This window comes from Orycteropus afer, unplaced genomic scaffold (assembly GCF_000298275.1).
Source record: "Orycteropus afer afer isolate SDZICR_OR568_19922 unplaced genomic scaffold, OryAfe1.0 scaffold00233, whole genome shotgun sequence".
NCBI lineage: Eukaryota > Metazoa > Chordata > Mammalia > Tubulidentata > Orycteropodidae > Orycteropus > Orycteropus afer.
The window spans coordinates 2,279,834-2,295,163 of record NW_006921820.1 but is presented as its reverse complement, the minus strand read 5'-3'; the positions used below and the strand labels follow the sequence as shown (position 1 = coordinate 2,295,163).

Genomic DNA, 15,330 nt, shown 5'->3' with positions numbered 1-15,330 from the left:
CCCTCAACGAGATGGATTGACATAGTGGCTCCAACGATGGGCTCAGGTACAGCAAGGATTGAGAATCTGGCACAGGACTGGGCATTGTTTTGTTTCTGTTATACACAGGGTTGATATGAGTCGGGTGCGACTCGACGGCACATAACAACAACATCTTTATGGAAGCAGAATGCCACATCTTTCTCCTGCAGAGTAGCTGTTGTGTTGTTGTTAGGTGACCCACCAGCCTTCTGGTTAGCAGTCAAGTGCTTTAGGCACTATGCTACCAGAGCTCCCTCCATAAAGATGTACAGTCTTAGAAATCCCATGGGGCAGTTCTACGCTGTCCTGTAGGGTTGCTGTCTTAGTCTGAGTTCTCTAGAAAAGCAAAACCAGTGAAACTTTTATATGTATATATAAGTCCATGGGTCAGACATCAAGTTGGATGCTTCTCTTGTCTCATGTAGCTGCAGGGGATGACAAATCCAAGATCAGCAAGTCAGATGGCAAGCTGCTGGCTCACAAGCTGCATAGATTAATGAATCCCAAGATCAGCAGGCTATGTAGCAGGCTACTGGCTCAAGTCCAAAGAACTTGAGGTCAGAGGATGACAAGCCAGATAGCAGGATCCAGATCAAGCAAAAACCAGAGAACTTTGCCAAAATATCCATATATATTGGAAGCAGGCCACACCTCTGAGGAAACTCTCTTTCAACTAACAAATGTATATTTGGCTGCTCATACCAAATCTCATCATGAAAGAGATTACATTAGATCAGATTTCATGAGGATGACTACATGATAACTGCTAAACCCACTGAGGATGATGGCCCGGCCAAGTTGACACACAACTATCACAGTTGCTATGAATCAGAATCAAATCAATGACAGTGGGTTTGTTTTTGGCTTGATAGAGTATCCCTACTTTAAAAAAAAAAGAAAAAGAAAAGAAAAAATACTTTTAAAGCTTTGGCCTAGCTATAAAAGAGTAAATCAGTACAATTTGGCTAAAGCTGATGACTTTATTTTGACTGTTGGCACAATTGGAGGCTTGATGATCTGCTCCTTAACATAAGGAGGAGTGGTAGGTAGACCCTAGGCTGCGATCTTGGTTGGCTGGGTTGATAAGAAGGTGGGTTTGAACTTCAGCTAGACTATGGTGAAAAGAGGAGCTCTAGTGGTGTAGGGCTGCTAACCAAAAGGTCATTGGTTGAACCCATCAGCTGCTCTGCAATAGAAAGACCAGACAACCTGCTTCTGTAAAGATTTAAAGCCTTAGAAACCCTATGGGGGTCACTATGAGTCAGCATTGATTTGATGGCAGTGGGTTTGGTTAGGTTTATGATGAGGAAGTTATGACATATTGGCGATGTCATTCTGTATCTTGATTAGTTTTTCCTCGAGGGCATCAGAATGATTTGACAACTGGTCCTGGCTTGTGGAGGGCTGACTTTCAAAGGCCTCAGTGATAGTTCTTTTGATTCCAGTCATCTTCTTCCTTATCTGAAGGTTCTTCATAATTTGTTCTTCTGGTTCTAATCTGCTTCCTCAACGGCATACACAATAGCCACAAAGCAAGTTCTGGTTGGAGGTCAAACTCTGGAAGCTTTGCAGTTGGCCCTGTCAGCATTTCATCAAATGTAGATCTTGCATCACTTAGAGTCTTGGATGGGAAATTGATGGACCCCTCTGTAAAAAATGACCTGGGAGAGGCACCTGACCTCTTCTAACTTCCAAGGAGGTAGGAGGATAGGAGGATCAAGATCAACAGTCCAAGGCTAATTCCTGTAAAGTGGAGATCAGACATACCTCCACCCTCTTTTTTTTTTTTTTTTTTTTACCAATTCTGACATCAACTGTCTCTCCCACAGTATTCTCTACTTCTGTGCTGGATTTGATCATTTGTTCCAATGGCCACACAGAACTCACAGACTCAAGATTATGGGGTTTATTAGGAAGTAACAGGTTACAGTCAGGATCAGAAATGACTCAGGATACAGTTTTTCAATCAGGACAGCCTCTTCTCAGCAGTGCCTGCAGACACACCTGTCTCTGGCTTTCAGTCTCTCCACCAGCCCCACAGGTCCCATGGCCTTCGTCCTGCTTGGACAAGTGTTACAAAGCTCTTTTAGCTCACTGGGTAAGTGCTCAGAGGCAATCCACTCCACCAGTAAGCCTTTTGCACTCAGCTTTCTTTGCTCTGGGGGCCTCGAAGCCCATTGCATTGTCTAACTACTGGTGAGTCTCCTACCAGTTGGGTCTCCGGATTTTGCTGCCACTACTTCTCACTATCTCTGGTGTGGTAGTTATGTTTGTGTGTCAACTTGGCTGGGCCTGATTGAGTAGCTGGGCAGCTAGTGGTAGTTATTCCTCATGATGAGACTGGCAATCAACTCCATGGTGCGTTGAATAGCTGCGTTTGGGTATGTGGTCTGTTTCCTGTATATAAGCAGCAGCTTTGGGAATGGTCTCTAGCTTATGGCACCTTGAACCCTACATGTAGCCATGTCATTGTTCAGCAGCCTGCCATGCTCTGCCGACCTTGGGATTTACAATGGGCTTGAATTAATGGCCTGCCATGTGATTTGGTAGTATCAGAACTGTGCCTCATTACTTGTCAACCTTGGGATTGGCAGCCTCAGCAGCCAGCAGCTGTTTGAGTGAAGAAAAGCTTCTAGCGTCAGTGGGCTGGGAGCTGGAGGCAGAGCTGAAGCCCAAGGCTGAGGGGCTTTCACCCAGCCCCTAGAGCTTGGCACTTTGAACTTGGACTTAAAGCCTCCAGATTGTAAGAATAAACTCCTATTTGTTTAAGCCATCCCATTTGTGGTATATATTCTTGTCAGAATGGCACTAGGTAACCAGAACATCTGGTGTCACAGCTCTCTGTCTCCTGGATCGAGGAGATTCAGCACAGAGATCTCAGGTCCAAAGGACACTCTCTACTCCTGGCTCTTCCTTCTTGATGTAGTGAGATATCCCCCCTTCAGAGCCCTGGGATGGCTCATTTTAAGCCTACCAGGATGGCAAAATTGACCAATATTTCATGTTAGGATTCCATGCACCTTATTTTCATGATGCCACCCCCACATTATTAACAAGTTATCCAATTCCTTTGGTGGGCCACAAGCACCTCACATTTGCATAGTCCTACCCAGTTATTTGTTGGGAGTTACAAAGACTATGGCTAGAAGTGCCATATTAAGCAATTAATTGTACCACATCCTTGCTGTACATGGTTGTACATCTCCTTGACATGGTTGTTGCCAGGCCTTCACTTTTAAAGGTACTTTACAGTAGTTCTCAACAGATTCATCATATGCAAGACACTGCTTTCTCTCTGAATGCTTCATGACTCTCTTCATGGCTTCTTTGATTATTCTGATTCTTGCCAAAGCTTCCTGTTAACGGCTGGTGTTATGGACAGGATTCCACCATTATGAAACTTCCTTTTAACCACAGCATGAAGCTCATGCTCTGGTATTCCTCCAGCCAGGGGTTTCCCTGACTGCTAATTCTTCATGGTTGCATTAATTTCTGCAATATAGAACAAAGCTGCTGAGGCAAGTTTTAGAGTAGGCTGAAGGTGCTACAGTTACAGCATCTGGATAGTGGACTGCTTTAACATATTAAAACCATTCTCCAGTACACTCCTTCATCTTCTTGTATGCAGCAAGGAATCATTGATATCATTCTCATTCTAGGCAAAACTATCAGATGTGAGTCTGCATTGTGCAAGATGTTGTAGATGGCATTTCAAGTTGTCATGTGGGCATTATGTGCCACCATATGGACTTGCATCCTAACTTGGATGAGTGCATTTCCCCAGTATTTTGATCAAGATTTCATGGTACCACAGCCTTCCTGTTAAGTATGCAATGAATGTCAAAATACCAAGAGCTGGATAATGGAGTATGGGTTGCATTTACATTCAATGAAGTCTTTAAATCTGTCCTCAGCAATGCAGACATGAGTCGGCTTTAGAATCTTTGTATATTGCTATTAAGATGCTCAGTATTGCATGATAAAGCCCAAGTTAGTGACTCAGGTCATTAACAACAGCAGAGAGAGAATTTTCTGTGGAGCCATAGGTTCCTGGGATCCATGGAACTATATCCCTGTACTTATCCTGTAGGAGGAGCTCAGGCACTTGTGAGAAGGTGCCATGAAACTTTGAGCATGTGCTGTACAAGATGATGATACACATGAGATGAATATTATAATATTCCTGACCTCAGGGTCATACATCATGAGCAGTGCAGTCCTGTAGCAGTGTTTCCCCATAGGTGCAGCAATGTCTAGAGCTTTCTCATGCAACTTCCAAGATTCATAAATGTCTTCATTCCTCCGACACCTCTCCCATGTACCATGAGCTTCCATTTCCATAACTGGTTTGGTAGTGGTGAGGAAGAATCCCTCTTATCCCTACTTTGAAAAAGCACCACTTGTGCATTTAAGCCATTAGGGCTGAAGGCTGGAGCAATGATTAATAACTGAAGGGAAGAATTCCACCATCCCAGAGCAAGTACCACCAACAAGGAGCCTCTAAATGCTCAGAGGCTGGAGTAGTCAAGGCAGGCCTCCTGGAGGAGGCGTGACCATAGCCAGGCCTGAAGGACCCAGGATGGAGCAGCAAAGAGGAGGCAAACATAAGGGGAAGGAGCCTGGTTGAGGAGTGAAGACTTACACCAAGACCTGTGCCCCAACCACAATCAGACAGGTAGGTTATGGGCCCACAGATCTCAGATTCTGGTTCAGCTTCCTTATCAGAAACAGCAGGTCTGCTGCACTTCCTGGTGAACATGCTTACAGAACCTGTACCTCTCCAGCTGGGGACCACAGGGGCTGATAGTGCTCTTGCACTTTTCTGGTCAATTTTGTTCTTGAGTGTCTATTGGTTTCTCAACAACGCTCCTTCCAAAGACCAGGACCTAATTCCAAACTGGTTCCATAGTCTATTGCTTCTCTGAGGATGAGGCATGTATGAGGGTAGTCAGTGCAGGAATGTGGAAATAAAGAATGTTGAAAGGCAAAGTGAGAAGGTTTTATTTTCTTCCAGTCCATTGTACTTGAAGGAGAGTCTGGGATTGGTGCTGAGTCTTTGGACCTCTTTAAAAAACCAGTACCATCAAGTCCACTCTTGACTCATAGTGACCCCATGTGTGTCAGAGTAGAACTGTGCTCCACAGTGTTTTCAATGGCTGCTTTTTTTCAGAAATAGACCACCAGAACTTTCTTCTGAGGTGTCTCTAGGTGAACTTGAACTTCTGACCTTTCAGTAAGCAGCCAGTGAGTTAACTGTTGGTAAGTCCCTTCTAATTCTTACTAATCCCCCCTTTCAACAAAGACAGCAGACCTCAAGTTCAACACTGTCAGCTGCCAGCAACTGTAGCCAGTTAATACTGAATAACATTGTTCTGATTTCATTGTTTATTTTTACTTATTTGTGCCAACTGTAACTGCTTTTCCATTACAATAGTGACAGAAAGTTTTGTGAAAGAGAAAATGATAAATGCCATAGTTTTCAATTCAGCCCTTGCTGGAGATCAAAGCAGAGCCAGAGCCCATGAGCTGTGAAGAGCAGCTCCAATGAAGAACTTTGAGAGACAGGATGATGTTGACATTGATACAGATGCAGTGAGGAGGTCAGGCCCTGAGCTGATCAGCTACATCTAGTTAGATTAGGATAAAAACTAGAAAATGCCAAATCCTAATTGAGGAATATTCTATAAAATGCTGACTAGTACTCCTCAAAACTGTCAAGGTCATCAAAAACAAGGAAAATGTAGAAACTGTCACAGCCAAGAGAAACCTAAGGAGACATAATGACTAATTGTAATGTGGCTTCCTAGATGGGACACTGGAACAGAAAAAGGACACTGGGACCAGGTTTGCTGGTCTGATAGAGCGTGGTGGAACCACTGAGACTAGTGGCCCTTCAGGTCTGGAATTGAACACACACCTGTGGCTTCCAGCCAAACAAAAAACAAGCATATGAGTTGAACATTTACCTGAGGCAGATACACTTCTTGAAGAGAACAATCATGGGAGAAAGAAGGACTGTTTATCCACAGGGAGATAGCTCAGGGGGCAGGAGGGCATGGAGGAAAAGGGAAGAGGTTTAACTATCGGGAGGAAGTCGGAGGGGAGCTGTTGTATTGGGGTAAATTGTAGTCAATGTCATGAGACAAAGTATATGTGAACTGCTGTATGGAAAGTGAATTTGCTCTGTAAACTTCCACCCAAATCACAATTAAAAAAAAAAAACAGAAAAAGGACAGTGGGAAAAACAAAGGAAATTGACTACAGCATGGACTTTAGTTAATAAGACTGTATCAGTATTGGCTCATTAGTTGTGATAAATGCACCTCAATGATGTGAGATGTTAATAATAAGAGGAAACTGGGTGTGAGGTAAGTCAGAACACTGTATTATCTTCTTAATTTTTCTATAAATCTAAAACTATTTTAAAATAAAGAATTTAAAACTAGAAAATGCTTGAATTATATTTTACTTTGATTATAGTAATAAAAAAAAATGTTACCTTGAAACTCCCTTCCTGTTCAAGTTAGGCTTATGTACTTTCCTGTTTTCATGAAAATAACCTGGCTAATTTGTCTTCTCCTTGGAAGGAAGATGGGGCAATCTACTTCCGTAGTGATACTGCCTCAGAAACCCAAGGAGGGGTTGCTATGAGTCAGGTTCGACTCTACAGTACATAACAACAATTTGTCTTTAAGTTCCTTGTAGACAACTTTAAAAGCTTGGCATATCTCCTGTGGAATACATCCTATATCTCAAGCAGCTACGCATTTGACTCCTAACCAGAAGGTTGGCAGTTCAAACCCACCAGCCACTCTGTGGAAGGAAGATGGGGCAATCTATTTCCATAAAGATTTATTGCCTCGGAAACCCTATAGGAGTTTCTATGAGTCGGAATTGACTCAATGGCATTTTTTTCCTTCTTTTTTTTTTTGGTGGTGGGAAGACTACGCCTGCTCTGAGGGTCAGTGGCTTTATTTTGTAATCCCTCTAGTATAGAATATCTTCGATTCCTTTTCAGTCCAAAGGCATTATATGAATAATTTCTTTTGTAAGAATCAGCATGAAGCTGGGTGCTGTGAAGCAGACATTAAAGATGTCCCAAATGTCTAGCTTCCCAAACTGGCTATACCACTCCATCATTTCTAACACCAACTACTCCTCCTCCCCTCAGTACTCTTCCTCCCATCTTTGAGTTTGGTGATTCACTGCAGTGTCTCACAGAACACACGAACAGTACTTATGATTATGGGGCTTATTAGGGAAGTAACAGGTTACAATTCAGGATTAGAATCAACTTGGAAGGAACAGGAACAACTCAGGATACAGTTCTTCAATCAGGACAGCTTCTTACTGCTCTGCTGCCGCCTTGTTTTGTGGGCCGGGAAGCTTAGTGCAGCCACCTTGTGCCAGTCTCTTTGTTCCTCACCACTCTTGCCTGTCTCTTGTGGTCTTCAGTCTTATAGCCCCTTCTCTTTCTCTCCATGTCTTTCCCTAAAACCTCTGTCTGGGAAGCTGACTATAGAGCAGGCTCCTTACCAATTTCAAGGTGTGCCTCCTCCCAGCAAGACCACAGACCAACTAATCCCCTACAAGGGTTCCATGTACCTTATTTGCATAGACCCACCTCCAAAGAGTTCCATGCATCTTATTTGCCTTGGAAAAATTATCCAGTTCCCTTGGTTGGCCACAAGCACTTTATTTGCATAGCCCCACCCAGTCATTTTGTGGGAGTCAGCAAACCATGACTAGAAAGGCCACATAATGGTTACTCACTATACAGGCATCAAAGCAATTTATCTTGCGTACTCTCTCAGATTTGTTAGTGTGACTCTGAAAGATTAATATCCTTATAGGTTTTCCTTGGACAGTTTCCTTTTAAAATAAAAAGAAAAGTGTTATGATTTAAAGAAAAATGTTAAGAAAATAACAAGTACAAATGATGTCTGTGGCATTTATTTATTGTGATAATGGTTAGGAATGACTGGAACTTGGGAAATGCCACAATGCCTGGCTGTGCTGAGCCTTCCTCCCCGTAGTTACCTCTTCCCTGTGTCCTTGCCTCCATGCACTCCTGCCCCCTGAGCTATGTCCCTGTGCGTACACAACCCTTCTACTGTCCCATGATTGCTTTCTCCAAGGAGTCCATCTACCTGAAGTTTCTTCAAAGGCACTTTTTCAAACTTCAACTTTCAAATTCCAATCAAAGGTTTTGGATTACTGGATTATAAAGAAACTTAGTGGGTTAGGATCAGCATTTAGTGAATGGAATAGACCCAGGTATATAGTAGAGCTGACAAGGGACAAGGTTGTAGTCACTTACTGGCTACAGCCAGCTACCCAGAGGGAGCAAGTACTTGGACCTGTGGGCTCAGGACCATAATCACAGGGGACATCAAGCTCAATTAGCATAACATACTACAAAAAAACATCATTCCACATCTTACTTTGGCGAGTAGTGACTGGGATCTTAAAAGCTTGCAAGTGGTCATCTAGATTCAACAATGGGTCTCTTCCTCATCCTGAGCAAAGCAGAATTAAGAAAACCAAAGACATATGGTAACAATTAGTCCACGGGACTGGTACACTATGCGATCTTCAGCCTATATAAGTCCAGAAGAAATAGATGGTGCATGCCTACCACTGTCAACCACTCAGAGGGGGATCTATGTAGATCCTGGATAGAGTGGGAGAACAATGTGGAACAAAACTCAAAATCATTGGAAAAAAAAAAGGGACCAGGTTTGCTGGTCTGATAGAGCCTGGTGGAACCACTGAGACGATGGTCCCTAGCTGCCCTTCAGATCTGAAACTGAACCCACACCTGTGGCTTCCAGCCAAACAAAAGACAGGCATATGAGCTGAACATTTACATTAGGTAGATATACTCCTTGAGAGATCAATCATGGGAGAACAGAAGGGCTGTGTATGCACAGGGAGACACTTGAGGTAGGAATGCATGGCATGGAGGTAAGGACACAGGGAAGAGGTAACTACGGGGAGGAACTGAGAGGGAAGCTGTTGCATTGTGGGAAATTGCAGTCAATGTCATGAGACAAAGTGCGTGTGAGCTGCTATATGGAAAACGAATTTGCTCTGTAAACATTCACCCAAATCCCACACACACACACACACACACACAAAGAGAATGAAATATAAAACACCAGAGGCATCAGTTTCATAAAAACTGTGCTTCAGTTTTACATGCATGTAAGCCTTCCAAGAAACTAGCCTAAGCTGAGATAGCACACGAGGCTCCCAGAGGTCAGGGAAAGCAGACTTTTCTGACTCACTGGATTTGGGGAAGAAATGACTCTCAGTTCACAAGTTCTTTGTCCAAGCATCTTTCTGAGGGCTACTTGTTTAGCATCAATCTTTTTTTCCTTTAATGAGCCCATTTCATTGCTCTTTGATTAAGAACACTGCTTTAGTAAACATTTCTTTTGCCAAAACTTATCATATGTATAAGCTTCAGATAAATTAAGATCACACAATTACATTAATGTATTAAAATCACCAGTAATACCGCCACCCAGAGACAATATTACGTGCATTAGCTTTTTTTTCTGTTTACATTTGTCTTTAGAAAATGGATTTATATTGGTACCATTTTATAACTTTTCATTTAAATGTTAACTTTGAGTCCTTAAGTATCTTGCTACAGTTATTTTTAATGGCTGCACAGTGTTTCATTATGAGAATAATTTAAGCAGTGTCCCTTAGGTTTACAATTTTTCCCTATTATAATCACTATGACTTAAGCCCCTGTAGTGGATTTTTGCAAAATCATAATTTACTCATTCTGAGTTTTCAAAGTGGAATTTCTAGGTCAGAGGATGTGTAATGCATGTATTTATGGTTTTTGATAGATATGGTAAAATTGCTCTTCTGAGGTGGTACCAATTTACACTCCTCCCAACTGAGTATGTGATTTTATATATGTGTGTGTATATATAGATATACAAAGGTTTTCACGCTGCTGCAGCCCACAGAGCTCATGGAGGTTGTGGTCAGTGACCTCCCAACTCAGAAGTCTACCTGCTTCAAACACCTTCAGCTCATGGAACTTCTGAACCATGATGTATATATAGTTTTTCGTTTTAAAATCTTTCAGGCTTTTTGCAACATTTCTAACTCATTGTCTATTTCTTTTGTTGAGGGGCTGGGAAGAAAGGAGGTTCTAATCCTTAAGTGCTTACCATATGCCAGGAACAATTATAAGCACTTTGTGAGAATTAAATAATATAATCCTTTCTACAATTAAAAAAAACAATCAGTGCCATTATTATCCCCATTTTTCTGATGAGGACAATGGAAGTACATGAGGCTAAGTAAAATAATCAATGTTATACAGCTAGTTATGCATAGGAGCCAGAAATCAGACTAAGCCATCTGGCTCCACAACCTGTCCTCTGAAACACTGACTTGATTTTTTTTTTTTAACCCAAAAGTTTCTGGCTACAGGTTCTGGTAAGCCAATAAAGGGAGAAAGAAAACTTTAGCTAAAGAATCTTTTATTTTACTCCTAAAGGAGCTTCCATCAAGGTAACTTTGAAATTAGACTGGATCTGCAGACTTGGTGAAATTCATGTGCCAATTCTCAATTTCCCACTCTGAAAGGTAGGGATAACACCACCTATCCTGCAGGGTTGTTGGGAAAACTAATTGGCAGCCTAGCCCAGGCAGGACCTCAGAGTGTTCGTTTCCTTCCCTAACCTGTATATCATCACCTCACCTGCCCTCTGAAGCTTTCCCTTGCTCTCTACTCAAACCTTTATGCAGCGCCCTAGTGGGACCAATCACATTGCTTAGTGCTGCTGCTTTCATCTGTTGGCCTGGAAACTCAAGCTCAGTTTCTGAAGCCTGACACACCTCAAGGGCTAGCTGTGCTGACACTGGCAGTTTCTAAAGGGGAGCAAGATACTGGATATGTGATTTTGGGTAATTTGACCTCAGGTCCTTCATCTGAAAAGTGGGGAATAATTGGATTCCGTACTTCATAGGACTGAGATTAAATAAGGTAATGCATGTAGGAGCTCTGGTAGCATGGTGCCTAAGGCACTTGACTGCTAACCAGAAGGCTGGCGGTTCAAACCCACCAGCCATTCCTCGGAAGGAAGGTTGGGCAGTCCTACTTCCGTAGTGATACTGCCTCGGAAACCCAAGGAGAGTCGGCACTGACTCGACGACATACAACAACAACAACAACAACAATGCATGTAATGCAGTTAAAACCGTTCCTGACATGTAGAACATTTGCTATTATCATCCCGTGACACTCTCCCTTCATGGTTCCTTCACCAAATGCTGCCTGAGAAGTGGAGATGGCACATCTAAAAGCTAATCCATTGGTCTCAGCATTCTATTTATTCCTTTTTTAGAAGTCTTGGATAATAAACACATACTCTTAAGAATATCTAAATTTCCAGGAACCTCGTGGGCCACGTCTAACCACTAGATGGCCTATCTACAGGGTAATGATTTTCCTAGGCAAACAAACACTTTAGCTCTCTAACGTGGTATTTCCTGGGGCTGGAGTATCAACAGGAAGTCCTGTGGGGAAGAGCGCTGCCAAAACATTCATTCCCAGGAAGGGATGTGCAATGGATTGGTAAACTGACAAATTTGCTTAGCCCTGAGCAACATCCTGCAGCCTCCACATGCCGCTCTTGTTAAAGGCCTCACCCACAGGCAGAGATCGCTACTGACCCTATTTCTCTTCTCAGGGTTCCTGAGCTATGGAGCTCTACATATATGACCCTATTTAAGAAAATTAGACAAACAGTTGCACTTACAAAGCAATGGAGCCATTTATTGGCATCAGGATAGCATTCTTCTAAACAAGGGAGACGAACCTGGACATTTAGGGATCATTTTGAAAACTTGAGACCAAACTCCCCAATGCTGGTACACAATTTAAGCATGAACAGGCACAAGAACTCAAGTTAAATAAAGTGAACCAAACAGTCCGGCTACAAGACGAAAAACGGGAACACTTGGGGGGAGGAGCGTGAAATGAATCCATATTACAATTTTTCGGGTATAAGAACTCCCAGAATGTCACAAATCCGCCTCCCACTGTTTCCTAAAGCAGTGTCTCCTATTTAATTATCAGTAGTCCAAATTCTTAGGAAATTTCCTGGAAAACGGTAACGGGCGCACCTCCCAGCCCTAGCTCTATGCGTGGCCTGCAGCTGAAGAACCAAGCTCCCTAAAAACGGCAGGAGGGAACCGAAAACCCGCTTACATTCTCGAGGGCAGCTCCCTCAGAGAATCTCCAGCATCGGGCCTGAATGTTCCCATCTGTAAAATGCAACCGTAGAAAGTTAGGAATCCGTCTAGCCTTCCAGATCGAAGTCATCACGCTCCTCATTGTATTCCAGCACGTGCCGCTTGATCTTGGACGAGTCTACCCAGGTGACGAAATCTTCCATGCTGCGCGTGACAAGGAAGGCGGGGTCCGTAACCACGTCTGGCCCTACGCGCACATGGCCCTGTTCCACGAAAGCCACGGCGGCCTGGAGGTGCTGCGCCATGCGCAGCTTGAGAAGCACAGTGGGCAGGCGGCGGCGGCAGAAGGACGAGGCTGTAACGAAATTGCAGAGCTCAAGCGAGCCGCGTGTGGGCACCAGGCCCAGCGCATACAACTTATCCAGCAGTGCAGCCGTGGACCGCACGCGAAACGGGTCGTTCTCGGGCAGGTCGCGCAGGCGCCGAGCTAGCTCGCGCACAGCACGGCTCAGTTGGTTGTAACGCGTGTAGTCCTCACGCCGCTGCAGACGATAACGCCGCAGCACACGCAGCTCGTGCAGGTTGTGGTCAGTGACCTCCCAATTCAGGAAGTCTACCTGCTTCAGCAGCTTCTGTTCGTGGAACTTTAGCTTCCGAACCATGATGGAGGGAGCAGTAACAGCGAGACTAGCAGCTGAGAGGCATGTTGCGGCAAAAGCGCGACTTCCGCCTCTGCGCAGAAGTCCCAGGTCCCCGGGCCAATGAAAGAAGAGTTCAAAGTCAATCCCTCACCTTCCATTGGCTGGGGTGGGACCACGCCTCCTACTTGTTTCTCGCGTTTCTTCTCATCTTCCCGTTCTCGGAGGGAGGGGGAAGAAGTTTGGGGGAGAGGCTGTGGGGCTGGCCTGAGGCTAGTCCGGCAGGTTTAAATAGCCCAGGGCAATCACTAGTACCTTGCTCATTTCCGCTGTTCGGACTTTAGCTCTTCCGGAATATTAGAGAGAGTCTCCCCAGGAAGAGGTGTAGAGTCTGGTTCCCGGAAAGACGATGAGCGCTGCTTTGTTTACTGTGCTCTTTGACCGTTGGCTTCCTCCCAACCTGGTAAGAGAACTTTCCAAAGCCGGCCTTCTGCCCCTTTCTGCATCCTGTCCTTCGGCGAGCACAGCTTTTCCCAGATTAAATACTGATTCCAGGACGGCCTATTTGACACATAGAACCGAAATGTACAGGGGAAATGCCTGGAAATCTGTATTGTTAACAGAGTTTCAGGTGATTTTTGAAACCTACCTAGCAAGTATGAGAAATTTGGACTGTAAGTACAAGTCGTAACCCTTTGGGCTCAAACAAAGTAGCCGGACAGTGAATTTCTCGTCACCGAATTACTGAATTTCGTTTAACGGTATTCGGCAAAAGCTGTATGTTACAACTATCCGATTGTATCGCTGCGTGACTCTCTCCTTTATTTGCTCAGGCCTTTGACGCCACCTAGCTTTTCCGCTGATCCTCTTGTTTTATTTTGTATGCTTATCTTTTTAAATAGAATATTTTATATAGGGAAAATAATCCATATATAACATGTAAGTTATAAAATATAATGAATACTCATGAACCTAACAGCCACTTTAAGAAAACATCATCACAACCATTCCAGCCCGTGGCTCCCCCAGAGTTAAAGGTATCTACTTTCTTAAATGTTGTGTTAATTATTCACATTTTTATTAAAAAAGAAAGTTTAGTCACTATACATGCAGTCATAAATATACTGTAGAACCTTCTTATTTCAAAATGCAGCCTGTGGACCAGCAGAGAGCTTATTGGAAATGCAGAATCGCAGGCCCTTTCCTTTACCTACAGAATCAATCTGCAGTTTAACAAGAGCGCTAGGTAATTATTACTTTTTGGAAGTTCATTTTACACCACTTTGCTTTTAGGAAAGACGAACTACTTTAGTACTTGTTTTGGCTTAGGGAAAGAAATCCAAAGAAGATTACAAAAAGCAAAAAGCAAAACTAGCACTGAGCGTTTGTTCTGCAGTCAGCCTTTGCAGCAGCCTACTTGGAGCAAGAGTGGTATTGCCAAGCTCCTTCCCCAGAACTATGCTCAGCAGCAACTGTGTTTGTGAACTCTATGTGTTAGTGTTATTTTAGGTTTTATTTGATATGATTCGATAGGTTATTTTTGGGGTCTGGAAATGCTCAAAAAATTTTCCCATGTAGCCACTCTTTGGAAGGAAGGTTGGGCAATCTACTTCCGTAGTGATATCGCCTTGGAAACCCGAGGGGTCACTATGAGTCAGATCCAACTTGCTGGCAGTGGGTTTGGATTTTTTGGTTTAAGTTGGTGGTAATTACTTCTTTGCTTTACATCATTTTGGTTTAGGAAAGGTTTCATAGGAATGCTCTACTTTCAAATAGTGGGAGAAACCTGTATACACGCTACAGTTTGAGGCATGCTGCATGGAAGACATTGATACCACACTAGGTGATGTTTGTTTTCTGTAGAAGTAGTTGTTTTGTTTTACTGGTGCATAATATCCCATTGTTTCACCCTATCAATTTATTAGTCCATTTTCCTGCTGGATATTTTTGGAAGGACTGCTATTAACATTCTTGTTTGTCTCCTGTTGCACATATGCCAGAGTTTCTAATACATGTCTTTGAGTAGAATTTCTGAATTATAAAGTATGTGCATGTTCAATTTTACTGTTGTGTATGCTGTCAAGTCAATTCTGACTGATGGGACTCACAGTACAGAGTAGAACAGCCCCATAGGGTTTCCAAGGCTGTAATCTTTACAGAAGCAGAATGCTACATCCTTCTCCCATAGAGCAATTGGGGGTCCAAACCACTGATCTTCATGTTCGCAGCCAAATGCTTAACTAGTGTGCCACCAGGACTCTTCCTTCAATATTACTTGTTAAATTGTTGTTAAGTGCCGTCGAGTCGTTTCCGACTCATAGCGACCCCATGCACAGCAGAACGAAACACTGCCCGATCCCGTGCCAGCCCCACAATCCCTGCTATACTTGAGCCCATCATCGCAGCCACCGTATCAATCCATCTCCTTGAAGGCCTCCCCCTC

General features: G+C 43.5%; 1 protein-coding gene across 1 annotated transcript; it reads right to left on the bottom strand.

Annotated features, from left to right (window-relative positions):
• Positions 1-12,356: 12,356 nt before the first annotated feature.
• On the bottom strand, positions 12,357-12,911 carry IMP3 (IMP U3 small nucleolar ribonucleoprotein 3). The gene has a single exon (XM_007948997.1). It carries the CDS (start codon positions 12,909-12,911, stop codon positions 12,357-12,359), a length of 555 nt encoding a protein of 184 aa, XP_007947188.1.
• Positions 12,912-15,330: the final 2,419 nt, after the last annotated feature.